The 27,001-nt window shown below is 40.9% G+C and overlaps 1 protein-coding gene across 8 annotated transcripts in view; it reads left to right on the top strand.

Moving 5' to 3' along the window:
- The first annotated feature begins 517 nt into the window (after positions 1–517).
- Positions 518–27,001, top strand: part of ZC3H14 (zinc finger CCCH-type containing 14) — a 40,066-nt gene continuing 13,582 nt past the window's right edge. For 2 of the 8 annotated variants that reach the window (XM_055436554.2, XM_055436552.2), the window contains exons 1-9: positions 518–685; positions 1,002–1,044; positions 6,221–6,407; positions 8,576–8,616; positions 9,046–9,241; positions 9,575–10,004; positions 10,806–10,966; positions 11,990–12,090; positions 13,445–13,600. In XM_055436554.2, the coding sequence (XP_055292529.1) occupies positions 650–685; positions 1,002–1,044; positions 6,221–6,407; positions 8,576–8,616; positions 9,046–9,241; positions 9,575–10,004; positions 10,806–10,966; positions 11,990–12,090; positions 13,445–13,600 (1,351 nt within the window). In that variant the 5' untranslated portion in view covers positions 518–649. The remainder of the gene's footprint in view (positions 686–1,001; positions 1,045–6,220; positions 6,408–8,575; positions 8,617–9,045; positions 9,242–9,574; positions 10,005–10,805; positions 10,967–11,989; positions 12,091–13,444; positions 13,601–27,001) is intronic. The other 6 variants (XM_055436555.2, XM_055436553.2, XM_055436558.2 and 3 more) reach the window with 4 other exon arrangements.

Here is a 27,001-nt window from a genome sequence, read left to right as displayed (position 1 = left end):
CTAGGAAGAGGCATGATACATGAATCTGGAACGACAACAGCAAAGTCAAGAGGCCCCCCAAGTGCCAAGGTCAGAGGGTGGGCAGGAGCTCTCCGCCAGCTGTGGCCACTGCAGGAAGGTTCCTGAGAGTCAGTGGTCCACTAGCCTTCTCCCCATCGAAGTGCCTGCTCTTGTACTGCTTTCTGTGAGAACAGTCTTAAATGGAGTGTTTCATAAATGATGGAACTCTGTTAAAAAATAAATAAATAAAATAAAATAAACCGCAAGTGAAGGTTGGATTCAAATTCAGATCTCACACCAAAGCCAGGGATCCTTCCCTGGCACGTTTAAACGTACTTAGATTCCAACGGGGAGTGCGGGCGAGGGGAGGGAAGGTCGGAAGGTCACCCACGTGCCGGCAGAGGCGGGGGACAGCCCGGGCCGCCGCTCTCCGCGCCGCCAGCAGAGGGCGCCAGGGCGCGCGCCCCCGCGGGCCTCAGTGCGCAGGCGCAGGCGCAGGCGCGCGGGGGGCCCGAGCCTGAGGGGGCGGGTCACGCAGGGCGCGCGGCCGGCGGCGGCGGTGGCGGTGTGGCTGCGGGCGGGGAGGCCGGCGCCGGGCGCCTGGTCCGCGGGACGCCGCGCAGTGCCCGCCGCCTCCCGTCGCGGAGCCATGGAGATCGGCACGGAGATCAGCCGCAAGATCCGGGTGAGGCCCGCGGCGGCGGCCGAGGCGCCGGGGCGGGAGGCCGGCGGCGGGCGCGCGGTCGCCGGAGTAACGGGGGCGGGGGGCCCGGGCGGCGCCGCGGCCTGCTCGGCGCCGGGGGCGCTCCTGGCGCAGCCGCGGGGCCGGGGCGCGGGAGGCCCGGGGCGCGGGAGGCCGGGGGCGCGGGGCCCAGGCGGGCCCAGGGCGCGGGAGGCCCGGGGCGGGGCCGGGCGCCGGAGCCGCGCGCTGCCGCCGAGTCGCCTCGGGCCGCTCCCCGGGGCCGCCGGCCGCTCACGCCCGTCTGTCTTTCCACCCTCAGAGCGCCATTAAGGGGAAACTGCAAGAATTAGGAGCGTACGTCGGTAAGTCGTTGGCCCCGCAGACTGTGGAGCGTTCGGCGAGTGTACTTTCGAGTGACCGCAGTTTTCCTGTCAGACCTTCGGTTTCGGACAGACGCCCTTCTTACCTTCAGTGCTCATCCTCCCTGGTTACTTCTGCTTACCGAAGTCTTGGCATTGAAGGCTCTGCGTCCAGCGTGTATTATTATTATTATTTTTTGTACCGGCCCCCAAATCCCTTTCTAATACGGGGATTTGAAATTGTTTATCTTCTTCCGTTGAGGCTCTGTCATGTTTTCCTTCATGTTTATTTTAATTTTTCTGCGTTACCATTTTGCGTGTGAATGTTTGATGCATTTCGGTATTTGCCTCTGTCATGGTTTCGGGTCTCTATTTTAACTGTCGGTTTTTTTCTTAGCTCCTCACAGTAAGCTTTTTCATTTATTTATTTATTTTAATGTTTTATAATTTGAGTGTTGACTCTGGGCCAGGCACTGTGCTTAAAATTGTTTTATATGCATTAGGTCACCGTAATCCTCAGGAGAACGGTGAAAGGTAAGTGGTAATATCCTGAATTACACAAGCAAGGAAACTGAGGCTTTGAGTGCTTGATTTGAGCAAGGTTTTATACATTGAGATCTGGGTCTGTTTGGCTCCAAAGCTGGTGCCTCCTATAAAAATAATAGCTTATACTCATGATACTGATTCTCGAGGTGTGGGAGACCCCAAGAGGCTCTGAAGTCAAAATTATTTTCATGTTAGTACTGACAAGATATTCGCGGTTTTCACTGTGCTGTCATTTGGATTGTGCAAAAGTGGTGAGTGAAACTGCAGGTACCTTAGCCTGAGTCAGCATCTCACCCCGAACTTCACAAGAAATCGTCATATTCTTCACCACCCTTCCACTTGCAATTACAAAGGGAAAAAAAAGGCTAGTTTCACTTAAGAAGATAAGTGATAAAGTAAAATAGTCTTTTAAACCTTGTCTTTGATTACGTTTTTTTAATATGCAGTGTTAGGAAGTACTCAAAGTGGTTCTGCCATACAGAAGCATGATGGATTGTCTTGAAACAGATTTGTGTGATTGGGTTGAGAACTGAACTAGCCATCTTTTATCATGGAATTTTTTTTTCTTTTTGTTTTGTTTGGAACTTTTTTTTAAGTTCACTTGATTTACATTATTGTGTTAGCTTTAAGCATACAGCACAGTGATTCAATTATGTACTTTTTTCAGATTATTTTCCATTGCACACTTTTACAAAACTTTATAGTTCCCTGGATTGTACAGCAAATCTTTGTTGCTTATTTATATATAGTAGTTGGTTTCTGTTAATCACATACTTATAATTTATCTATCTTCTCCCCCCACTTAACCCTTTAGAACATCATTTTTAACTTCTAAGAAGGACTGACATTCCTAGCTCCATACATTGGGGTATTTGGCAGACGTTTTCTTGAAAATGAGCAAAGATAAAGAATTAATAGACTTTGTTGCCAGTGACAAAGGGTTGAGCTTTCAAATGAAAATCAGAATTTCCTAAAATTTGTGTTTTCCTCTGTAAATTTGACAGTGATAATATCAGCAAGTGATTCTTTTACATTGAATAATGAAAGGTATCCACCACGCCAGTGGTTTGTATAGCTCATGGACCATTATTTTTTCATATGACAAATGCAAGATGTTTTAAAATTGCACAGGGATAAAAAAAATTCATTGAAAGTACAGAACGGCCAATGGATTTTCATGTAACAAAAGTACAAAAAATCAGTGATGTTTTGTTTCAGTGTTGCTGCTAACCTTGAAAAAACTACTCCTTGTTGACTTTTGGTGTAGTGTCACAGAAAAATATCCACATTTTCTGAAAAGGCTACTAAAATACTCATTTTTCAATTGCATGTCTTGTGAGATTAGATTTTCTTCACATTTTTCACATAGAACATGCAACAGATTAAATGCAAAAGTAGAAGTTAGAATTCTTTTAAACCAGATGTTTAAGAAATTTATAAAAATAACTTACTTTTTGCATTTTCTTTGGGAAAATTTAGTTATTCATAAATATACTGTTATATTAATATAAATAGTTTTATTGTTAATGGGATAGGTATATTATTTTAAATGAATTAATAAAACATTCTCAGTTTTAGTTTCTAGAATGGTAGATATCAGTAGATATATGCACATGAATAAAAACTGTTAGGGATCATCAATAATTTTCAGTGGTATAAAGGGGGCCCTGAGACCAGATGGTTGGCCACATGCTAATTAAATGTTGTCAAGATTGTTATTAGACTTTAACAGATAAGAAAATTGAGACTTAGAGGTTAAAGATGAAGCTGAACCAGCATTGATTATTTTATTCATTCAACATTTAATGGATGCCAGCTTTGTGCCAGGAACTTGATTTAAGTCAAAAAGAAATCCACAGAAAACCCAGTGAGAACCTTCTTAATTATAGCACATGAAAGCATAAAGATATGTTAATTTTGTTGACATTCAATCATAGTGATGATTCTGATCATTTATAAAAAATCTCAAGAATTTTAAGCCTCTTCAAAAGCTGATTACAAACTTGCCATAGTCCAAATGTGAAATGTAGTAAAGATACCATATATTTTATAGTTTTGAAACTATTATTATACGTTTCTGTTACCTGAACACAATGCTGAAGTGGGGATGGCAAGTAATTTACTTCTTTTTATAAATTATGAAATGAAATATCTTGGGAGAGCTAAATAAGCTTGGTCAGCAGCAGAACTCAAGTCTTCCTGGTCCCTGATGTTTCTGTTATTATAATAGAAACTTGATGAGCTAACAGAAGAACAGGAGTCACTGCTGTATGCTTCTCTAGAACTGATTAGCACAACTTCTCAACTTGTTTGCCTCTGCTGCTTACCTGGATGTTTCCTGAGGGAAGAGAGATCATATTAATTGTGTCCCAGTGGCCTGCCAGAGTGCCTAATTTTTTTCATAAATGTTGATTAAGTGGGTAAAGGGATCACCATTAGATATTTTAAATAAAAATAAAAAAATTTAAAAAGACCCTGATGTGGGAAAGATTGAGGGCAGGAGGAGAAGGGGACAACAGAGGATGAAATGGTTGGATGGTGTCACCGACTCAATGGACATGGGTTCGGGTGGACTCCAGGAATTGGTGATGGACAGGGAGGCCTGGTGTGCTGCGGTTCATGGGGTCGCAAAGAGTCGGACACGACTGAGCGACTGAACTGATATGTTATTCGTTTGCAATTAGCTACTTAATTATTTGTATGTATTTGCATAATTGTCCTGAAAAGAGACTTTCTAACCCCTTTCTTTGTGTTAGAGTCCTAAAACCTTTAAGGTTATGGAAACGATCCTTTAGTGAATATTTAAGTATCTATTTTCAAACCATTGAGTGGGATACAAAAGTGAGCAACTTTTTGTTAAGAGTTGATGAGGCTTCATTCATGTGTTTGTCTAAAATAGAATGCTTCAGGGAGGTGGCAGTTATAACTCAGAGCAGCCTTCAGTTTACATTTTAGACGTATAAGCTTGCAGAAACCTTCAACATTTTGCAGTTTTTCAGTACATAAATTTCAGATGATGTTGCAAATGCCATTAGAATTTTGTAGGACTGTATCATGAACACCTTAACTTTTCATTATCTTGTTTCTCATTTTGAATCTAAGAGAACAGTATTATGAATTTCTGACATTTTTGTTAGAATATAACTGTGTGCCTTCACCACCCATTTACAGTGCGGTTTGCTGTGTCTTGGTCCGTGTGCATCATGGTCATGCTGATGGGCATGCCTATCCCTGCGAACTCCCTGTTGGGTTGTCTTGGCGCTCCTTCGCATCGCTCTGTCCCTCTCATCCTCCATGTCCCTGCCATGTGCCAGAGCAGCCACTGATCTCATTCAGATAAAAGTCTGTAAAATGCACGCTGTAGTGTCAGAAAACACAGCCTATTTGTTTTCATTAGTGACTTGACGAGGGAGAAAAAGTGTCAAGACTGCCACAGCACTCCAGCCTGGTTTCCTTTTTTGGGTTACTAATGGCAGCCCATGGTAGGGACTCTGCGTAAATAAGGGAGGAGGCTTCTTGACTAAAGTTTCTGGAAAGCAGGCGAGCCATTCGATACTTTACAAAGAAAGTAATAAGTGAATGGCTACTTGTTTTTGCTTTTATCCTCAGGTTGACTTGCATGCTTCCAGCAAATTTTATGATTTCTGTTTCCATTTGCAGATAGATTTTCACATTATATTTGTGCTTTTCTTGAACTAGATTTTTTTGATATTTCTTCTTGAAACAAATGTAGTATTTCTGAAATGAACCTTCCTGCCTATAGAAATGTTATGAATATTTAAGGTATTAAAGAATTTAAAAGAATTTTTTTGCTATGGATCAGAGTTCCTGATAAATGGCTTTTGCTTTGTTTTTACTGTGGTGGTTTTTTGTTTTTTTTGATCTGTTAGGAGGGTGTAAGAATGAAACAATGAGTTGAGTAGGAATTATTTAACCTTTTTAAGATAGAATTTTTTAAATGATGTAGAATTTTGGGATCGTTTTAGCTTCCTTGATGTTTCTGCCAGTTTGTTGCTGTTACTAAGTCGCTTCAGTCGTGTCCGACTCTGTGCGACCCCATAGACGGCAGCCGACCAGGCTCCACCGTCCCTGGGATTCTCCAGGCAAGAACACTGGAGTGGGTTGCCATTTCCTTCTCCAGTGTGTTAAAGTGAAAAGTGAAAGTGAAGTCGCTCAGTCGTGTCCAACTAGTAGCGACCCCATGGACTGCAGCCCACCAGGCTCCTCTGTCCATGCGATTTTCTAGGCAAGAGTACTGGAGTGGCTTGCCATTGCCTTCTGCCAGTTTGTTACCCTAACTGAAATGTGCCTTTACCAAGGATAAAGGTGTTGCTTGAAAAATGAGTGTCATTTTGAAACACAGAACTCAATATTATTCTTGAGAAATGTCTATTATGCTTTCTGAAAGCTTTTCTGAAGTTAATGAGCATTACTAAAAAGATTAAAGGAAGTGAATGCTCTCAAGCTTGATGCTGTGGTTCAGAATATCTGGTTGTGTAAGTGTTCACTAGGTATTCCTAGTTCCTGTTCTAGTAATTCAGATACCTGTGGAATGAAGAGAAAGCTGTACACCTCAACCATCGTAATTCCAGCAGAGCTGAGGTATCCTTAGAGCTACATCTGTATCTTCCAGTGCGTCAGCTTCAGGTCGAAGAAACTGCTGAGGACAGCGTAAACGCCCGTGTGTACTTTTCCTTTCACACAGATGAGGAGCTTCCTGATTACATTATGGTGATGGTGGCCAACAAGAAGAGTCAGGACCAAATGACAGAGGACCTGTCCCTGTTTCTAGGGAACAACACGGTTCGATTCACCGTATGGTATGTTTCTGAATATTTACCCCTCAGAACAGTCTGGCACGAGCCAAGAACAGGTACTCTGTCTGCAGCGTGGTTCTTGACGGGAAAGTCAGGTGTAGCCTTGCGAGGCAGCTTGTGAGCGCTGAGAGCACAGCCTCTGGAGCCAGACTGCCAAGGTTGAAGCTGAATCTGCCTGTTTCCTTGGTTTTTCCGTCCACAAATGGAAATAGTAAATCACCTTTATAGGGTGGTTGTGAAAATTAAATGAGCTCATATACGTGTTTACCACTGTGCCTGGCCCATAGCAAGTCCTCAGTATGTGCTGACTGTAGTTACTGTTTCTTTTTTAAACTTCAGCATTTTATCATTCCTTTTCCTCCACCAAAACCAGTTATAGATGTTTTTTGAACTCGGTTGACTTCCTGAATTGCTTTCTCCAATGAGCTAATAATTTAGGGGGCAAAGTTTTTTTACAAAGTTTCAAATCATTTTTTTAAACTTTGAAATTTTGAAATAGGCTTTGTGTTCAAATGCAAATTAATACTATAATTTTTCAGTGTCCTTTTTCAAACCACACATTCCTTTAGTTGAGCATACTGATTGAAAGCACGAGGTCCAACTTGAGAAGGGAGACCAGGTTCTTGTGTCAGGTCTGAGGTAGAGTGAGAGCTGGGGAGGGTAACGATGTGGCTGAGAATAGAGCAGGAAGGACTCAGGTAAACTGGGAACCAACCACCAGTTCTGCACAAGTGAATGATAATGAAGCATAGTTGCCTGAGCAGAGTGGCCAGCTTAATTTGAATAGCAAGAGACAGGCGATGAGGAGGGACATGAAACTAATTGACTTGCCTTTAAACCAGAGTTCCTCCTAAAGGTGTTTTTGCCCCAGCATGCAATTGTATCCTTTAAACCTATCATGAAACTTTCTTGAAATTCCACACAGAATTCTCTGGGTTTATATTACACAGTTTTGAAGAACATTGAGTGCAGTGTACATTCCTTGAATACATTCAAGGAACGTTTTGGTTCATGCACTCCTGCAGTGTGGGTGACTTAACCCACTTATTACAGTTTGTCCTCAGAGTTTACCAGAAGCCTAAGGGAGGTTGTGGTGCTTTTGACTGGGGAAATTAACATTATTATGATTATTGCTTTTTTTTTTTTTTTTAGATTAAAGCCTTCAGCAGTTCAGGCCCTTGTTTTGTTTCATGCACATTTTTTATGACTGGACTTTTGGTTCAACATTTGGATCATTTTGAGTCCCACTAATATGGGACATTGACTTAGTAGATCTTTCTCAGATAACTTGAGGGAGTTAGACAAATTTCTTACATAAACAAACTGTGAACTGAATTTGAATTTAAAATCAGTTCAGCTCTTTCATTTTTCCAAAAATTTAGTTCTTTAACATGTTCTGATAAAATTAATGGTGTCCCTGTTTTGACACTTTTGCTTTCTTAAGCGTCCATCAACACCAACCACAAACAGACTATTCTTATTCTTTGGCGCCCTGCAATAACTGTGTCTTAGGGGACAGTGGCATTTGACTGGGTTCTGGGTGAAACATTATTATAATATTTTCAGAAGGCACGGCCTCCTAGAAGGATTGTTAGCCAAATTTGCCTTGTATATAACTACTAAAATAGGTTATGTTATAAATAAGATGGTGGTTTGTTTACAGCATTAGTTTTGAAAATAATACAGTAAAATGATGATATCGTAATTTTGAAATTAAGTTTTTCACCTCGCAGAATTAGGTTCTTCTAGACGCCATCTAAGTAGATAAAAAATAAAGTTAAACAGTGCTTTGAACAATTTTAACAATGTTATATTACATATTTATGGTATTTTGTCTTAGTTTATCATAAACTGCCTTGAATCTTTCATCCTTTTGAAACAAAATACTATTCTTTGTGGATCAAGACTGTGTGGTCAGATGATATATTTACCCTTATTTTTGCAGCGGCTAGATGACAAAAATAGTGATGAAAAAAATAAGACTTTTTTTTATTATCCTACAGTGTTTATATAAAGCGTTTTTTAAAAAAATGTAAAACTTTGTTTTAATACCGTTTATCAGTATTTAACTAAAGATTTGACCTGTAATGTAAGATTTAGAGTGACGGTTGAAATCCAGTCTTTCTTGATAAAAGGAAGCTTTAACATTTTGGGTTTGTTTTTTCTTTTAGGCTTCATGGTGTATTAGATAAACTTCGTTCTGTAACAACCGGTAAGGTTCATAAAAATCATGTTTGGGTTTTTCTGGAGTTTGCTGTAATGTGATTGTTTTTAAAAAGTTATTTATACTGCTTTGGGAAAAAAAAAAACATAAAACAGTAGTTCATTTGAACTTTTTAAGGAAGCACACATTTTTATGAATTTAAGAGCAATAAATTTAATATAATTTGAAGACAATTTAAGTAAAGAAAGGGAAACTAGGCAGTTTATCCTAAGGATATAATTATAGACGTGCGCAGTGATTTAGCTTCAAGGATGTTTCAGTATTGAAAATTACTTAAAAGTGCAGTAATAATAAATTGGATAAATTTATATCACTTACGAAATAATGTTCAGCCATTAAATATGTTGTCAAGCACGCATATTTATTGCCTTTAAGTAATCAATATAGCTTAAAGGGACCATGTGTTTTACTTTCTAGACCCCTCTAGTCTGAAGTCTTCTGATACCAACCTCTTTGATGGTAACGTACCGTCAAACAAGAGCAGTTTCAGTCGAGGAGATGAGAGAAGGCACGAAGCTGCAGTGCCACCTCTTGCTGTTTCTAGCACTAGACCTGAAAAAAGAGAATCTAGAGTTTCTACAAGTTCACAGGAGCAGAAAGCCACTAATGTCAGGTAACAGTCTTGTGTAGACCTATGGGCAGATGGGTGTGTGTGACATTTACATTAGTTAATATGTCTTTTGTTGCTATTTTCAGACATTTTTGAAAATAATGAAGTGGTTGGGAGCAGTTTTTTGGAATAAAATAAGACCAAAGAATGATTATATTTTGCATAAAATGTAGTAAATCAAAGTAAAAAAAAATACAATTTCATAGTAGTTTTTAATAGAATACATAAAGTTATTATCTATATTTTAAGATGTATCTGACTAGTCTTTGAATAGTGGAAGATGCTGCTTTAAACTAGTAATACACCCTTTTTGGTTTTGTTTTCATTTTTTAACAGACAGACTTATGATGATGGAGCTGCAACTCGACTAATGTCCACAGTGAAACCTTTGAGGGAGCTAGCACCCTCTGAAGATGTGATTGATATTAAGCCAGAACCAGATGATCTCATTGATGAAGACCTCAATTTTGTGCAGGAGAATCCCTTATCTCAGAAAAAAGCTACAGTGACACTGACATACGGTTCTTCTCGCCCTTCCCTTGAGATTTACCGACCACCTGCAACTCGAAGCGCAGACAGTGGTGCTCATTTAAACAGGTTGCAGTTTCAGCAGCAGCAGCACAGTGTTCATGCTGCCAAGCAGCTTGATGTTCAGAGCAGCCGGGTGTATGAAACAGGACGTTTGTGTGAACCAGAAGTGCTTAACAGCTTAGAAGAGACTTACAGTCCCTTCTTCAGGAGCAACTCAGAAAAGATGAGTGTTGAGGTTTGTATGTAATTTTGAATTCTGACCTGTTCTGCTGAAAATTGTCAGTTCTTTATAGTAAATTGTATATGAAGTAACATCACATAATGCAAGTTCGTTTTAAACTGATTTCTGAGCTGCTCAGCATAATACACCAGTTAGATTTTTGTCTCCACAACTGGCTTCTACAGATATTTTGTATCTTGTTTATTTTCCTAGGATGCTAACATTTGAGATAGCTTTAACCTTATGGTATAACTGGGAGGATTTTAGGTCAGTTTTAGATCCTTTATGGCTGTAGTAAACAGTTGAGTAACCCCACTTTACTGTATGCTGCCATTTATGAATGACAGTAAAGCACTTTTTCGGAGAAGGCAATGGCAAGCCACTCCAGTACTCTTGCCTGGAAAATCCCATGGATGGAGGAGCCTGGTAGGCTGCAGTCTGTGGGGTTGCTAAGGGTCAGACATGACTGAGCAACTTCACTTTCACTTTTCACCTTCACACATTAGAGAAGGAAATGGCAACCCACTCTAGTGTTCTTGCCTGGAGAGTCCCAGGGACGGGGGAGCCTGGTGGGCTTCCGTCTATGGGGTCGCACAGAGTCGGACACGACTGAAGTGACTCAGCAGCAGCAAAGCACTTTTTGCTTTAGCTTATGATTGATTGATTATTAGAGATATTACTTTTATTTATATAAGAAAGCAGGGAAATAGCCCATGAACTTAATTCTTAATATTGCTTGGGGTTTTTTTTATTAAATGTTCTATAGTAGAACTTTATCTTCTGAGACTAGGTAAGTGGAAATTTATATGATTGCAGGAAGAAAACTTTCGGAAGAGAAAGTTGCCAGTGGTAAGTTCAGTTGTTAAAGTAAAAAAGTTCAGTCATGACGGAGAAGAGGAGGAGGAAGACGATGATTGTGGGTCCCGCACAGGAAGCATCTCCAGCAGTGTGTCAGTGCCAGCAAAGCCTGAACGGAGGTATCTGAGCATGTCTGTAAATTAACCTTTCATTGCCTGATAGAGTTTTCTGGGTTTCTTGAAGCAGATATCATGAAAATACAAATTTTAATCCCATGTAAGACTTTGCCATCCCTGGGTCGGGAAGATCCCCTGGAGAAGGGCATGGCAACCCACTCCAGTATTTGCCTGGAGAATGCCATGGACAGGAGCCATGGGGTCGCAGAGTCGGACACGACTGAGTGACCAGCACACACACAAGACTTTTCCATTGGTAATCTTTTCCGTTAAAAACTGTAACATGGGTGGGAGGAAAGTTGATCCAGATTTGTTGTTTGAAAAGTTATAAGGTTCCAGTCCAGTTGGTATTTCCTAAAGACTACAGCTGCTCTGTTCCAGACCAGAGAAAGCTGTAGTAAAGATATAATGGATGGCTAGCATGTAAATCGGAGAAGGCAATGGCAAGCCACTCCAGTACTCTTGCCTAGAAAATCCCATGGATGAAGGAGCCTGGTAGGCTGCAGTCTGTGGGATCGCTAGGGGTCGGACACAACTGAGCGATTTCACTTTCACTTTTCACTTTCACACATTGGAGAAGGAAATGGCAGCCCACTCCAGTGTTCTTGCCTGGAGAATCCCAGGGACGGGGGAGCCTGTTGGGCTTCTGTCTAAGGGGTCACACAGAGTCGGACACGACTGAAGTGACTCAGCAGCAGCAGCACCAGCATGTAAATGGCACCCGACTCCAGTACTCTTGCCTGGGAAATCCCATGGACGGAGGAGCCTGGTACGCTACAATCTGTGAGGTCGCTAAGAGTCAGACATGACTGAGCAACTTCACTTTCACTTTTCACTTCCATGCATTGAAGAAGGAAATGGCAACCCACTCCAGTGTTCTTGCCTGGAGAGTCCCAGGGACGGGGGAGCCTGGTGGGCTGCCATCTATGGGGTCGCACAGAGTTGGACACGACTGCAGTGACTTAGCAGTGGCAGCATGTAAAGAACTCAAATCTAAAGTTCAGTTAAAATAACTTTCTTTTTCAGACCTTCACTTCCACCTTCTAAACAAGCTAACAAGAATCTAATTTTGAAGGCTATATCTGAAGCTCAAGAATCTGTAACAAAAACAACTAACTATTCTACAGGTAATTTGAATGTTTATGATTCCTGAGTAAGCTGTAGATAATTGCTCCTCAAGTGGTGATATAGATGCCTGCTAAATGTTCGGGCCAAGGTGAGAATGATTAAAAGGAGATGTGACCACTTTGAGAAACTTTCTCAACTGTCAGTAGAACTTAGTTCTTTGAGCAACTGTAATGTCTTTTATTCCCTTTTTCTAATAAGGGTAAAGCATATAATGGGAATCTTAACAGGAATTTTGGTAAATATGGGATTTTTATGTTTATAGCATTATAGCCAACATTAGATATCAATTTATGTTATATGAAAGGGAGCAAAATCCAGAACCGGTTGGAGTTAGAAGAATCTGTATGGCGCATGAATAGGTTGGTCTCCTCCCTTTCAGTAAACCCTGTCAGTGGAGTATGAGGCAGAGAATTGACTTGGGGTCCTGCCCCAGTCCTGTGGGGCACTGAATGGTTTATGAAAGGTTATGAAGTGTTAGCACGTTTCTAAAACAAAGGGGAAGAAGGAGCTATAGTGTCTTAGAGAAAACTCATCCTAAAATGCAGCCGAATGATGGTATCATATTGCCATCAGATTCTGTGCTTTGCGCCCCACGTGCTGTAACTAGTATGTAAAATTTTCTGTTGATAAGCTGTAGTGGTTATGCACTCTAATAAATTTTTTAATTTTTACCTTTGCTGTGGATTTGATGACTGTTCTTTTAGCACTTTTCCGCTTTTCTGTTCTCTTTTGCATCTCTTTGTGTGACCCTTTCTCAAAATGAAGTAAACTGTAGGCTAGCAACTTTCGAATCTGGTAGTCATCTGTACCCTTACTTCTTCTCAACCCTAATTTAACCCTGAACATAAACAGCATTTGAATTATTAGGTAAAAGCCAACTTGACATACCACTTCCTCTATTTACATTTTCTTTTTTGGTCTATCAGCAATATTGAGTATTTAGAATGGTGAGAAATTTAGACATCGCTGTGAACTTGAAATTTCCTACTTGTGTAATTGGAGACAGTCTCAAAGATTTTTGAGACATAGCATTGAAATTCTTCATCCAGGCTATCTAGATTATAATTTGAAATTATTATAGAAGCATGAAGCAGAACCCAAACTGCATATGGTTAACAACACGTGTTTGCTGCAGTGTATTTATTGCATATAGTTTAAGATGTATAGATGTTTCTGTATAAGCATGGGTAACTAAGAGTATTGAAAGGAAACATGAGGTATCTGTGAACTGTTTCTGACAACTCATATATTCTAAACCCAAGGAGGCATTTACGTTTAATGTGATACTCACTGTTGAGTTTTGATATATCACTTCATTTGAATTTCCTTCTTTTTTTGCTTTTTATGTAAAAGTCTCACAGAAACAGACACTTCCAGTTGCTCCCAGAACTCGAACTTCTCAGGAAGAATTGCTAGCAGAAATGGTCCAGGGACAAGGCAGAGTCCCCAGGATAAGTTCTCCTATTAAAGAAGAGGAAGCGAAAGGAGATAATATAGACAAAAGTCAAGGTAATAGTTTAATGGTGTTTCACTTTCTACTGTACTTGTTTTTACAAGACATTACATATTTTCCAGTGAGTATTTATGAAATCTTGGTTATGCTATGAGAAAAGGGCTCATTAGGCCCATGAATAGAATAAGGGACCACGAGGGAAGTCTATACACTTCAGAATTTAAAAAAGCATATTATTGGGGAAATTTTTAGTGTTCTCAAAAGTGGAAAGACTAGTGCAGTGAATTCCCATGAACCCAGTCGCCCAGCTTTTTCGGTATTTTGCCACTATTTAGTTACGTGGCCGCCTGCACTCTTCTTTCCTTTTTGTTACTCCTGTGCCTTTTCCCTTGAACTTGAAGTCTTGTCTTTAAATCTCCCCTTTCTGAGCATCACGCCTCTGACCTGTCAGAGCTGCCTTATTGTCCCGCTAGTACTAGTTTATCCCCTTGGGTGTGACATACTTCCAGCTAACCTTCCTGCTTTCTTTCTCTCAGCCCCTCACCCCCAACTCTTGCACAGACCTTCCTGTCTAAGTGTGACTCTGATCCTGCAACTCCTTTGTGAGAGTGTTTCTGGCTCCTCCTCCCACTCTGCGTCATCCAGGACTGATGCCAGCAGCTTGGCCTTTGGGCAGCTTCATTCATTATCTGCCCCTGGGTCTTCTCCACTGCTTTCTACCCCGTTTCTTCTGTTCTCATCAGGAAAGACTCTAGTTTGTTCTTTCCCTCTTCTGTAAAAACTCCACCAAAGCTGCCTGCTAATTGTGACTTAATACTTCTATAATTCTGGACTGTTTTCATTCCTCCTCAGCTGGGTCCTCCCAGATTTACTTGTTCATGAAACCTTACGCTTCCATCTTATATTTGTCCCTTCTCTTTCCTTTTTTTAAGAACGTCCTTAACCTAGGCTGTGCAGTTTGCCGTGTCCATATGTGCAGTTCCCGTGAATCATGGTCCTGAAAATGGGAAAACCCCCAAAATAGCCAGTAGGGACTGATTCAGAGTATAAGTGCGCCAATTTGTTTAAAGCAGTGGAAACTGGGATTTGAGCTTTAGTAAGGATTTGCTGTGAGCTGGAGTCTGTTAAACAGGTTTGAATATGTGATTTCATGATGGTTTTTTCCCCCATGGTGGTATTTTTACATAAACCCTTGGTGGTGGTGTAGTTGCTAAGTTGTGTCCGACTCTTTGGACCCCACGGACTGTAGCCTGCCAGGCTCCTTTCTCCGTGGGATTTGCCAGGCAAGCATACTGGAGTGGGTTGCCATTTCCTTCTCCAAGTAAACCCTTAATTGGTCCTTTTGGAGGATAATAATACTAATTCATTGTTGTGAGAACCAAAGAAGTAAAATTGAGCATTTATGCTTTGTTTCCTTTAACGGTGGTACCAGAAGGTGACAGAGTCGTACAGGAGTTAGCACTTGTTTCTGTAAGTGACGTTTTGTCAAACTGAGCCCTGTCTGTTTATTTATGTGTGGTCTGTGGCTCTCATACTATAGCCACAGAGTTGAACAGTTGCAACAGACCATGAAATCCACACAACTCAAAAGTATTTGCTATCCCTTTTGATATAGTATATATATATATTCTATGTATATATATAGATGAAGGGAGCATCTTTTAAAATTATTTCAGCTTAGAAGTGAAAACAAAATGATAGAGTTATAGTAGTTTTCTCCCCCAACTAACAGTGAATTAATGAATCTAGGCACTGATAATGGCTACTAAAACTTTCAAAAGTGAAAATCCACTATTTTGTGCCTCCTGATGAAAGAGTAAAAGAGGACCCTAGTCTTGCCAGAGGATGTGAACCTGAGTGATGAAGCCTCTCATGCAGCAGTCAGCTGGCAGGAAACACTAAGGCCATGAGTGTGCAACGGGCTGAGTAGTTTGGGGGCATTATATATGTCAATAGACTTAAAAGACCGAGTGCAAGGGGCAGGGGTGAGGTGTCGTGTCTGGGTATGTACACTTTATGATAAAATCACAAACTGGGTATTACTCTAAAAAGCATCTATGATTCCTTGGATAGAGGAGTGCACTGAGGGAGGCTAGTGGGGTGGCTTGTTGTTCGGTCACCATGTCGTGTCTGCCTCTTCTCGACCCGCTGGACTGCAGCCCGCCAGGCCTCCCTGTCCCTCACCATCTCCCGGAGTTTACTCAGAACCATGACCATTGGATCCAGCGATCTCATTCTCTGTTTCACTCTCCTCCCGCCCGCAATCCCTCCCAGCATCAGGGTCTTTCCCATGAGCTGACTCTGCGCATGAGGTGGCCAGAGTATTGGAGGTTCAGCTTCAGCCTCAGTCCTTCCAGTGAACACCCAGGACTGATCTCCATTAGAATGGACTGGTTGGACCTCCTTGCAGTCCAAGGGACTCTCAAGAGTCTTCTCCAGCACTACAGTTCAAAAGCATCAATTCTTCAGTGCTCAGCTTTCTTCACAGTACAACTCTCACATCCATACATGACCACTGGAAAGACCACGGTTTTGACAGTATGGCCCTTGGTTAGCAAAATGCTGTCTTTGCTCTTTAATAAACTGGTTTGTCAGTAGCTTTCTTCCAAGAAGCAAGCGTCTTTTAATTTCATGGCTAAAGTCACCATCCGCAGTGATTTTAGAGCCAGAGAGGAGATCTGTCACTGCTTCCACCTTTTTCCCTTCTGTTTGCCATGGAATGGTGTGTTCTTAACTTTTATAATACTGGGTTTTAAGCCAGAGTTTTCATTCTCCTCTTTCACCTTCATCAAGAGGCTGTTTTGTTCCTGTTCGTTTTCTGCCATTTAGAGTGGTATCATTTGCATCTCTGAGGTTGTTGATACTTCTCTCCGCAATCTTGGTTCCAGCTTGTAACTCATCCAGCCCAGTATTTCGCATGCTGTGGGGTGGCTTACTTAGTTCTATTTTCTAGACCTGAATAAGATTATAATGGTGTTTTGCCTTACAAGAACTCATTAGGTGTTTTTGTGCGGCTTTCTATATCATTGTTTTGTTTTAAAGTAAAAGGTTAAGAAACTGAAAAGGTGTGAAGTACCTCTACTACTGAAGACTTACTGCTGTTACTGGTATCATTTGTTCACGAGTGCCGAGTGACACTGCAGAATTAATTAGTCGCTTCGTCACTGCTGGGAGCTTAGTCACTGTCTGGTAGCTTTGTCTCTGACAGGTTTTTAAAAACCTAAATATCCACATATAGTGGCTGGAGTTGTTGATAGTGTTTGCCCATTTTTGACCTCTGTATTTTAATGAGGCTAACCACCTCACAATATTTTGCTTTTGTCTTGGGTTAATCTGTCGCTCAAAGTGTATTTTGCCAGTCTTTTGAAAGATTTATCACAACAGCAGTTCTTGCTTTACTAATTCTCTTTTGGTGTATGTTCCCTTTCATTGATTTCTGCTCTTACTTTGAATATATCCATCTATATTTATTCTTATTAACTTACGTTAGCCTGGTTTTTTGCAAATGTAAGCATTTAAACTATGAATTTCTCTTGATACACCATTTTTGCTGCATGTAACAAAGTTTTTGTTACCATTCAAGTACATTTAATGTATAGAATATGGAAATTTTGGTTTTAGTCTTTTAATCGTTTTAACTATATATTGTGGATTTAATTGCATTGTGATCAGATAATGTGATCTGAATATATTTTTTAAGTAGTTTAAGACTTAACGTAGTCCATTTTGTACATCTTCCATGTATATTTTGAAGGAAAGTGGATTCTGTTGAATTGAAATTTCTGCATTTGGTAGATAAAGCTCTATCAGTTCAGTTCAGTCGCTCAGTCGTGTCCGCCTCTTTGCGACCCCATGAATCACAGCACGCCAGGCCTCCCTATCCATCACCAACTCCTGGAGTTCACCCAAACTCATGTCCGTTGAGTTGGTGTTGCCATCCAGCCATCTCATTCTCTGTCGTCCCCGTCTCCTCCCACCCCCAATCCTTCCTAGCATCAGAGTCTTTTCCAGTGAGTCAACTCGTCGCATGAGGTGGCCAAAGTACTGGAGTTTCAGCTTTAGCATCAGTCCTTCCAATGAACACCCAGGATTGATCTTCTTTAGAGTGGACTGGTTGGATCTCCTTGCAGTCCAAGGCACTCTCAAGAGTCTCCTTCAACACCACAGTTCAAAAGCATCAATTCTTCGGCGATCAGCTTTCTTCACAGTCCAACTCTCACATCTATACATGACCACGGGAAAAACCATAGCCTTGACTAGACGGACCTTTGTTGGCAAAGTAATGTCTCTGCTTTTTAATATGCTGTCTAGGTTGTTCATAACTTTCCTTCCAAGGAGTAAGTGTCTTTTAATTTCCTGGTTGCAATCAGCATCTGCAGTGATTTTTGGAGCCCAAAAAAATAAAGTCTGACACTGTTGCCACTGTTTCCCCATCTATTTCCCATGAAGTGATGGGACCAGATGCCATGATTTTCATTTTCTGAATGTTGAGCTTCAAGCCAACCTTTTCACACTCCTCTTTCACTTTCATCAAGAGGCTTTTGAGTTCCTCTTCACTTTCTGCCATAAGGGTGGTGTCATCTGCATATCTGAGGTTATTGATATTTCTCCCGGCAATCTTGATTTTAGCTTGTGCTTCTTCCAGCCCAGCGTTCCTCATGATGTACTCTGCCTAGAAGTTAAATAAGCAGGGTGACAATATACAGCCTTGACGTACTCCTTTTCCTATTTGGAACCAGTCTGTTGTTCCATGTCCAATTCTAACTGTTGCTTCCTGACCTGCATACAGGTTTCTCTGGTCTATAGCTAGTATTATTCAAATCTTGACCTTGCTGAGTTTTTGGTCTGCTTACCAGTGATTGAGAGGGTTTTGAAATTGCTTGTCAGGATGGCATATCTGTCTTAATTTCTCTGTACTTCTGGTAGATTTTGCTTCATTTACTTTGAGGCTATTGAACTAGGTACATGTATATTTAAAATTGTCCAGATGAATTGAATCAGTAAGGTACATCTTCCTGATGAATTGAAACTTTTATCCTTATCTGTAACCCTCCATGTATTAAATGATGCTTTCATCTAAATCTCAGTTTTGTCTGATTTTAATGTAGCTAGTTAGTATTTGCCTCATATATCTTGTGTTCATGCATTTGTTTTTAGTCTTCTTTGTCCTTGTTAGGTGTATGTCTTTTAACTATTGTAAAGCTACGTTATTGTTTTAAAATTCCATCTGAGCTTGCTTTTTATATGAATTTAAACCATTCACGTTTATGAAGATTATTGATGGAGTTGGATTAGTTTCTGTCACCTTTTTTTGGGTTTTGTATTTGCCTGCTTTCATTTTTTGACTTTTTTTAAAGATTTATTAATTACATTACATTGTGATTGTTGTTAATTGCCCAGCTCTACTTTGTGTCTTTTAAAATTCTGTTTCTTTTCTTGCTGGTTACCACTGACACTTTACCATACAAATTTAGTATTCTAAAAGTTAATATTCTGACTCCATCTGCAAACAGTAAATGGATTTTCGAATATCCAAGCTGCAGTCTTTACCGTCTCAGACTTTACGTTGTGTTTCCAGTGGTTCATCTTGGTCCTTTTCTTTTTTTTTTTTAGTGCATAAATTGGGCACCATTATTATTTAACCCAGGCTGTTTGTTCAGGTTTACCAAATGTATATCATGTTTACTTTTTTTTACTTTTTTTCTCAAATCTCTTGAATGTTACTGAGTGACCATCATTTTTCGGTATTTGGAAATATCTTTTTGATGTGTATTCTTGGGAAGTTTCTTTAGAGCAAGTGTGTTGGTGGTGAATTTCCCGAGTCTGTTTCCCGACCAGCATGTTCAGTGCGTCTTGCTGTTGTGCAGTAGCTCTGCTGCACACAGAAATCCGGGTTACACAGATCTGCACAGACACACCTCCCCACCTTGTTGACATTGTTCCACTGTCTCTGGCTTCCAATGTTGCTGAATGCACTTCTCTTATTCTGATCGTCTGTCACTCCTTTGTAGGTGATCTGTCCTCTTCCTGGCTGCTTCCAAGATCTTCTCTGTGTCTTTGGGGTTCTGCTGTTTCACTGCGATGTGTCTAGGCATGGATTCCTGTTATTCTTCTATTTGGTATATTTTGAATAAAGTTTTATATCTAAAGTGAATTACATTACATTACGAGATACATGCTCACCCTGGAAAATTTGGAAAAAGACATTGTGATTCTTGCTGATTAGAAAATAAATAGTACAGAGTGATTTAAAATAACAAGTGACGTTGCTTGCTTCGTTGTTTTCCTCGCTGATTCTGCTGGAGGCCACCGCTTACAACCACTTCTGCTTAGGACTGTCTTTCGTTCTCGCCGTGTAATAATATGCTTATCCCACTGTTTCCTAATTCACCTATAGTTGGTATGTTTTCATTTCTTGCTTCAATATATTAGAATCTAACCCTCACTTTTCCTTGCCTCCATGCCTATATAGTAAATTAACTGTTTTTAGTTCATCTGTTGATTACTTTTTATAATTTTAAGTAATATACCTATTTCTTGTGTAATTAATTGTATCAGTGTATTTTGACTCCTGAAAGATAAAGATGTTTATGTCCTCTAATTCTTACATGTCTTTTCTCATCCCCTTGCTTTTTAAATTCTGTCATCTCCATTTTTATATTGCTGAAGAAGATCGAGTGCACAGGATGTTCTGACTCTTGTTTTGTTCTTTTGTTGCTGTTCTGCTTCTCTGGTCACTACTGTGCTTTGTAGGTTGGCTCTGAAAGTTGAGAACCAATAAGCAGCATTTAAATTTCTAAGACGCAGAACACTTCTCAGGCCCAGCTTTAGATTGTCTCCTGCAGGTCTTGGTTTGGGAGTTGCCTGGAGTTGTTTCTTTTCTTTTCCTTGTGTTCAGTGTTTTGCTCTTTAGGTTCTTTCTCCCCCTCTCCCCTTGCCCTCCTGTGTTGGAGGCGGCATCTTGGGTCTCCCTTTTCCCCTCGGTGCCTTCCTCCCGGAGCCTCTGTCCCTTGCTTCTCACCCCACTGGTTGCTCTCTGGTCTGCTTCAGGTTCCATTCCAGCATTCGCTCCTCTCCTGTGGTTCACACTGCGTGTCCTAGATCCCCTTTGTCTTCCATTTTTGTCACCAGATCATGAAACAACTTAGGAAAAAGTATGGGAAATAAATTTTCTCGGCCTTTAGAAAGCTAGTGTTTAATCGATATTGATTCGGTACAGAAATTTAATCCTCAAAAGTTAGAAGGCGTGACTTCTTTATCTTGAGGCTTCTTTGTTTATACCAAGAAGTTGATTGCCCATCTGATTGTTACTCCATTATTAATACTAGGGCTTTTCCTCTGTAAATATTTAGGATTTTCTCCTTTTCTAGTATAGTTGATTTTTATTTCATATGTACAGCAAAATGATTCATCTACACATATATATATACATACACATACATACATACATAAATATTTTTTTCTTCAGATTCTTTTCCATTATAGCTTATTATCCTGTGTTCTTGATGTCTAAAATTTACTGTGATGAGCCTAGGTACTAGTTAGTTACTATCTCTTTTGTGTCAATTTTGACTTGGTCTTGTTCTACTCTGAAATTTTTCTTGACTTTCTCTTCGGTTCCCCTATTTTTTCTTTTCTTCCAAAACAGGCAGATTTAAGTTCTCTCTTGTTTTGTTTTTCATATTATCTTGTGAATACAGGGTCATTTCAAATTGTCTGAGGAACATAGAGGGTTTGAAGGATTTTTTCTTTTTTTTTAAGAATTCTTTTGTGTCCCCACAAAAATAGTTTCCTATCAGTTTTCATTTGCTCTTTTTGCCATTTCATTTGTAGGCTCTTTTCAACAAGTCTGGTCCTAATTTAAGAAAGTGTTACTTACTCAGTCCTGTCAGACGGCTATCCCATGGCCTGTAGCCTGCCAGGCTCCTCTGTCCATTGAATTCTCCAGGCAAGAATACTGGAGTGGGTAGCCATTGCCTTCTCCAGGGGATCTTCCCAGCCCAGGGGTCTCACCCAGATCTGCATGGCAGGCAGATAGATTCTTTACCATCTGAGCCACTAGCAAAGCCCCTAGTTTCAGAAAAGGCAGACTTACTTAGAGTTGGGGCATGGGCTGTAAGCTTTATCATTGGCAGGTTTTGTTTTAAATAAAGCAGGCAAGGGGTTGCTTTATCAGCCTTGAAATTGCAGACGGATTTCCCTGGGGGGCCTTATATTCCCACTACTGCCTAGATTTTCCCCAGATCATTTGCTGAGTTTCTTTAGAAAAGAGTGTTTTTTTAAATTAAAAAATTTTATCTTTTAAATGTGTGCCTATACCATTCAGAAAACCTAGTTTTTTGTTTCATATCCTTTGAAATCTTTGCTCATTGCTCCAACCTCTCATCTGTGGGTCCCCCTTTGTTCATTTCATCTGGCTTAGCACTGTCAACCTTCAGATTTGTGTCTGGACCTTGGACTTGAATTCCTATCCAACCATTTTATGTATCTCCTTGGGTACATAGTGAAGCCTTTTAAACTTGTCTGAAACCAGACTGCCAACATCTCCCCGTCCCGTCTGTTCTTCCTGTAGCCCTGCTTGTTTTAGTTAGTGGCAGCCGCTCCTTTCCAGCTGCTCAGGCCGGAAACCTGTGCTGCTCGTCCTTTCACGCTTGCTGCCCTTCCTTCCTCGGCCGCTCTCCTCTCCTTCCCTCCCCTCTTTCCCATTTCTCCCCTTTTCCCTCCTTTCCCTCCTCCACCTTCGGCCAATCCTGTCGTCTTCTGCCTTCAGAATATATTAAAGTTCACCCACCCCTTGTAGCTCTGCGTCTGTTGCCCTTGTGTAAGCCGTCGTCCCTGACTTGCCTTGATGACTGCAGCAGTTTCCTTCCTGATCTGTCTCTTGCGAACTTCCCGGTTGCTGTCTGTTCCCACAGCAGAGAGGGCTCCTTTTAAACGGTGAGTTGGATCCCAGCACACCCTTACTCAGAACCCTCCGGTAACTCCCTGTTATGCTCCCAAGGACAAAAGCCCTCCCCGATCTCATCACTTACCCTGCTAGGCCCCATTCTGTTTCCCTTGCTTTTCCCAGACCTGCTTGGTGTGTTTCTCTTTCGGAGCATTCGGAGAAGAGCACGTGTGAGCTGCTTTTGCCCTCTTCTGGGAATGTTTTCTTCCAGTTGTTTGTAAGCTTGTTCATCTCTGAGGCCTTCCCTTGGCCTCCAGCCCCATTCTCCCTAACCCACTTTCCTAAAACTTTTTTTTTCCTCTTTAGCACGTAACTGCCATCTAACATATATTTTATATTTTCACCGTTTAGTTTTTATCCAGATTTGGGGCTTGAAATATCATGAACATAAAATTTGTTTTTGAGGCTCATTTTCGCCTCACCACCCCAGTGTAAGCTCTTTGATGAGGGTGTGTGTGGTGTGTATCTCTGTTGTGTGTGTGTTGCTGTTGTTGAGCACCCAGAACATGGCGGGCATATGGTAGCAGCTGAGTAACTGTTGCCTTCATGGGTGTGTCACTGCTGCCTCGCTTGCGGCTCTCCCAGTGTCTTGTTTGTGCTCTTCTCTTGAGCTATTTCAAATCTTGAAAGATGATACTGTGAAAGTGCTTCACTCAGTATGCCAGCAAATTTGGAAAACTCGGCAGTGGCCACAGGACTGGAAAAGGTCAGTTTTCATTCCAATCCCAAAGAAAGGCAATGCCAAAGAATGCTCGAACTACCGCACAGTTGCACTCATCTCACACGCTAGTAAAGTCATACTCAAAATTCTCCAAGCCAGGCTTCAGCAATATGTGAACTGTGAACTTCCAGATGTTCAAGCAGGTTTTAGAAAAGGCAGAAGAACCAGAGATCAAATAGCCAACATCCGCTGGATCATGGAAAAAGCAAGAGAGTTCCAGAAAAACATCTATTTCTGCTTTATTGACTGTGCCAAAGCCTTTGACTGTGTGGATCACAATAAACTATGGAAAATTCTGAAAGAGATGGGAATACAAGACCACCTGACCTGCCTCTTGAGAAACCTGTATGCAGGTCAGGAAGCAACAGTTAGAACTCGACATGGAACAACAGACTGGTTCCAAATAGGAAAAGGAATACGTCAAGGTTGTATATTGTCACCCTGCTTATTTAACTTATATGCAGAGTACATCATGAGAAATGGCTGGGCTGGAAGGAAGCACAAGCTGGAATCAAGATTGCTGGGAGAAATATCAATAACCTCAGCTATGCAGATGACACCACCCTTATGGCAGAAAGTGAAGAAGAACTAAAGAGCCTCTTGAAGAAAGTGAAAGAGGAGAGTGAAAAGGTTGGCTTGAAGCTCAACATTCATAAAACAAAGATCATGGCATCTGGTCCCATCACTTCACGGGAAATAGATGGAAAAACAGTGGAAACAGTGTCTGTAGTCTTAGTTCTTTTTAAACTGTGTTTGTACATACCCATCCTTTCTGGGTAGAGTAGAGTTCTAAGTGTGTTTCTGCGCACACACACACATGTGTATACAGAGAGTTACACCACATGGGTTCTCTTTGTAATGTGTTTTGTTCCATTTACTGTATCTCAGAAGCATCTTAGTTCACTGATGTTGAGTGGGGGCTCAGGGAGACAGACTGCTAGGGTGTTAAACCAGGCTCTGCCACTCACTCGCCGACCTTAACCTTTCTTGAGTTCTGGTTTCCCAAGAATATGTGCACTTTCTCTGTTGATGAATATTCACTTTGGTGTCTGTGGAAGGCTCTTTGCTCACTTTGCGCTCTGAAGCTGAGCTGGGCGCCCATGGGTGAGCAGGGAGAACCCGGTGGCTCCGTTTGGGCCCCGTTCCTCTGTGACCCGTCCCTGTGGGGCCGCCCTCCTGCTTCTGTCACTGCAGCCGCGTCTGCTGCCCTCCAGGGCCCCCGACGTGCAGGTGGTGCCGGGCCGAGTGTGTGCCACGCTGCCTCTGTCAGCTGGCGCTCCTGAGGAGTTCCACGTGGCTCCAAAGCCGTGTTGACTTTGAAAATTATTTTCTGTATAAAGATTTTAAAGATTTAGGTTAGTTTACAGGTAACAGTGAAGAAGTAAAGATTCTTATATAAATGTCAGTACTTTTTCTTTATTCTGTTACGAGGAAGCCAAAGGCTGCAGTTCTTTATACAAATTCTTGTGGAGGGGCTATGGGGAGTCCTGTTCACTATCTTGCATCCTCCTATTTCGCACAGCTTATTTGTTGGCTTAGTGAGTAAACGAAAGTAAAAACCTTTCTCAAACTGTAGCCACGGAGAGAGATACTGCGATGCATTCTCTGAATGCAGGAGACATTCTCTTGGATAGGAAGGCTTTAATTTTGTTAAGATGATGATACTCCCCAAATAATCTTGGATTCAGCTCAGTCTTTGTTGAAATCTCTGCTGGCTTTTTTCCAGAAGATGCAAGGTGATTCTGAAATTTACATAGAGAGGAAAAGGACTTGGAATAGCCATAACTATTGAAAAATAATATTAGAGGACTTATATTTTCCAGTTTCAAAGCTTACTGCAGAGCTGTGGCTATGCCATCTCCTGGCACTGGCATAAAGGTGTACGTATAGATAGGTCAAATCAGGGTGAGAATCCAGAAATGAACCAGTGTGCTTGTGATCTGTTGAATTTTGACAAGGACGTAAAGGCTGTTCATTGGGGGAAAGAACAGTCTTTTCAACAAATGATGCTCGACAACTGGATAGCCACATGCAAAAGAATAAAGTTGGATCGTTACCCTATACCATATATGGAAATTAACTCAAAACGGATCAGATGCATAAGTGTAAGAACTGAAATGACGACACTCTTAGGAGCAAGAGTTACGTATAACTAAGTGAACTTGGACGTGGCAGTGGTTTCTCGAATATGGCACCAGAAGCACTTGTAGCTAAAGAAAAAATAGGTTAAGTTGGACTTTATCTAAGTTCAAAGCTGTGCTTCAAAAGATACTATCAAGAAAAAGGCAACCCGCAGAATGGCGAAGTCACCTATCTAATAATGATTTGGCAGCAAACCAAGGCCAAATCCTTGGTCTCTGTCTTTAAATTTCCACCATGTCTCTTATCAGTACAGTTGAATTCCATCATCACCACATATATTTTTAATAAGGTTTGTGTCTCATGAGAGACACATGGGTGTGATCAGAGGTCCAGTTAGCTTCCAAATAGTGTCCTGTTACTATTTTCAAGGGGAAGCGAAATTCAAGATACTAGATAAAGCAATTTAAAAATAATGTGAAGCTTGACAATTACGGGTACATTGATGAGCAAAAGTACATTAAGTTCACATCATATTCAGGTGTAAAGTACTTCATGTTATATTGCTTATTTATGCCTCAGATCTTCAGTGGCCCTTTTCATACGAGGTAAATAATAGAAAATTCTTGGTGTGTCACCTGTCTGCTTCCAGCCAATCACAAGCCAGAATTGTTTCCTGTGTAATAATAGGGTCCATTGTTTGGAGAGGAGCTGTAAGTAAGACTTACAGGATACAGGGGGACTGCATGTTAAGGTTTCTCCGTTGAAGCAGAGAGAAAATTGGTCTGGTTTGTTGAGCATTTTCAGATTTACTTTGAGTTCTGACTCCAGAAATGTACAATCCTGTCTTTTCAATTACATTTTTTAAAATGTTACTGATGTTTAATACTTCTTAAGTCACAGCCTTAATGATTGCTTTTATTTTTGATGAAAGCTTAGTGAGCTGTGAAAGAAAAATTACCAAATATTAAGAGGGAGAGAGAATTTTGTGAAAATGTCATCGAGGTTTCCATCACCATCTTTACCAGTTTTCTTTTCACCTGGGCCAGTTGACTTAGGTTCCGTAACAAGTTCCTCCTGTTCACTGAATGAGCTAGACAATATTTCCCATCTTTTAAGGAAAATATCAACTGATATCAATGAAATTAAAGGGATGAAAGCAGCAATTTTGACAGTGGAAGCAAATCTGTTTGATCTTAATGTTAGAGTGTCACAGAATGAAGCAAAAATTTCATCTTTGGAGGTTAAAATGAATGAGTATTCAACATCTGAAGGCAGCAGACAGTTTGAAGATCTTCAGGAGGAAGTAGATTTTGAGTCACAGTCAAGGACTACTGATGTAAAAATAATTGGTTTCCTTAGAAACATTGAGAAAGGTAAATGCTTAGAATGTGGCGTCATCGGGTAGCTTGCCTAGTTTTCATAGGAGGCAGTGGGTCACAGAGAACGTGCAGTTTCCGTGGACCTTTAGTGACACAATCTTGTGCATGATTTATCTCAGAAACCTAGACCTCAGAAGTCCATCCTTTTTCGTGGGTCTCTAAAAATGAAAAGGTTAGAGGGCTGAAGCAAAACTTGAAATGTGAGAGAATGGTCTTCTTTCATCTATTTTGTGAAATTACTTTAAAATGTGTAATTCTTTCATTGTTCACTGTTTATGCTAAAGAGACCTGTTAGTATTTGAATTGGAAGAGCATATTTCCTGTAACC

This window comes from Moschus berezovskii, chromosome 9, assembly GCF_049115385.1.
Source record: "Moschus berezovskii isolate FMDL1 chromosome 9, NW_MosBer_1.0, whole genome shotgun sequence".
Taxonomy (NCBI): domain Eukaryota; kingdom Metazoa; phylum Chordata; class Mammalia; order Artiodactyla; family Moschidae; genus Moschus; species Moschus berezovskii.
The sequence above is the reverse complement of the archived record's forward strand: the minus strand, read 5'-3'. Positions and strand labels throughout refer to the sequence as shown.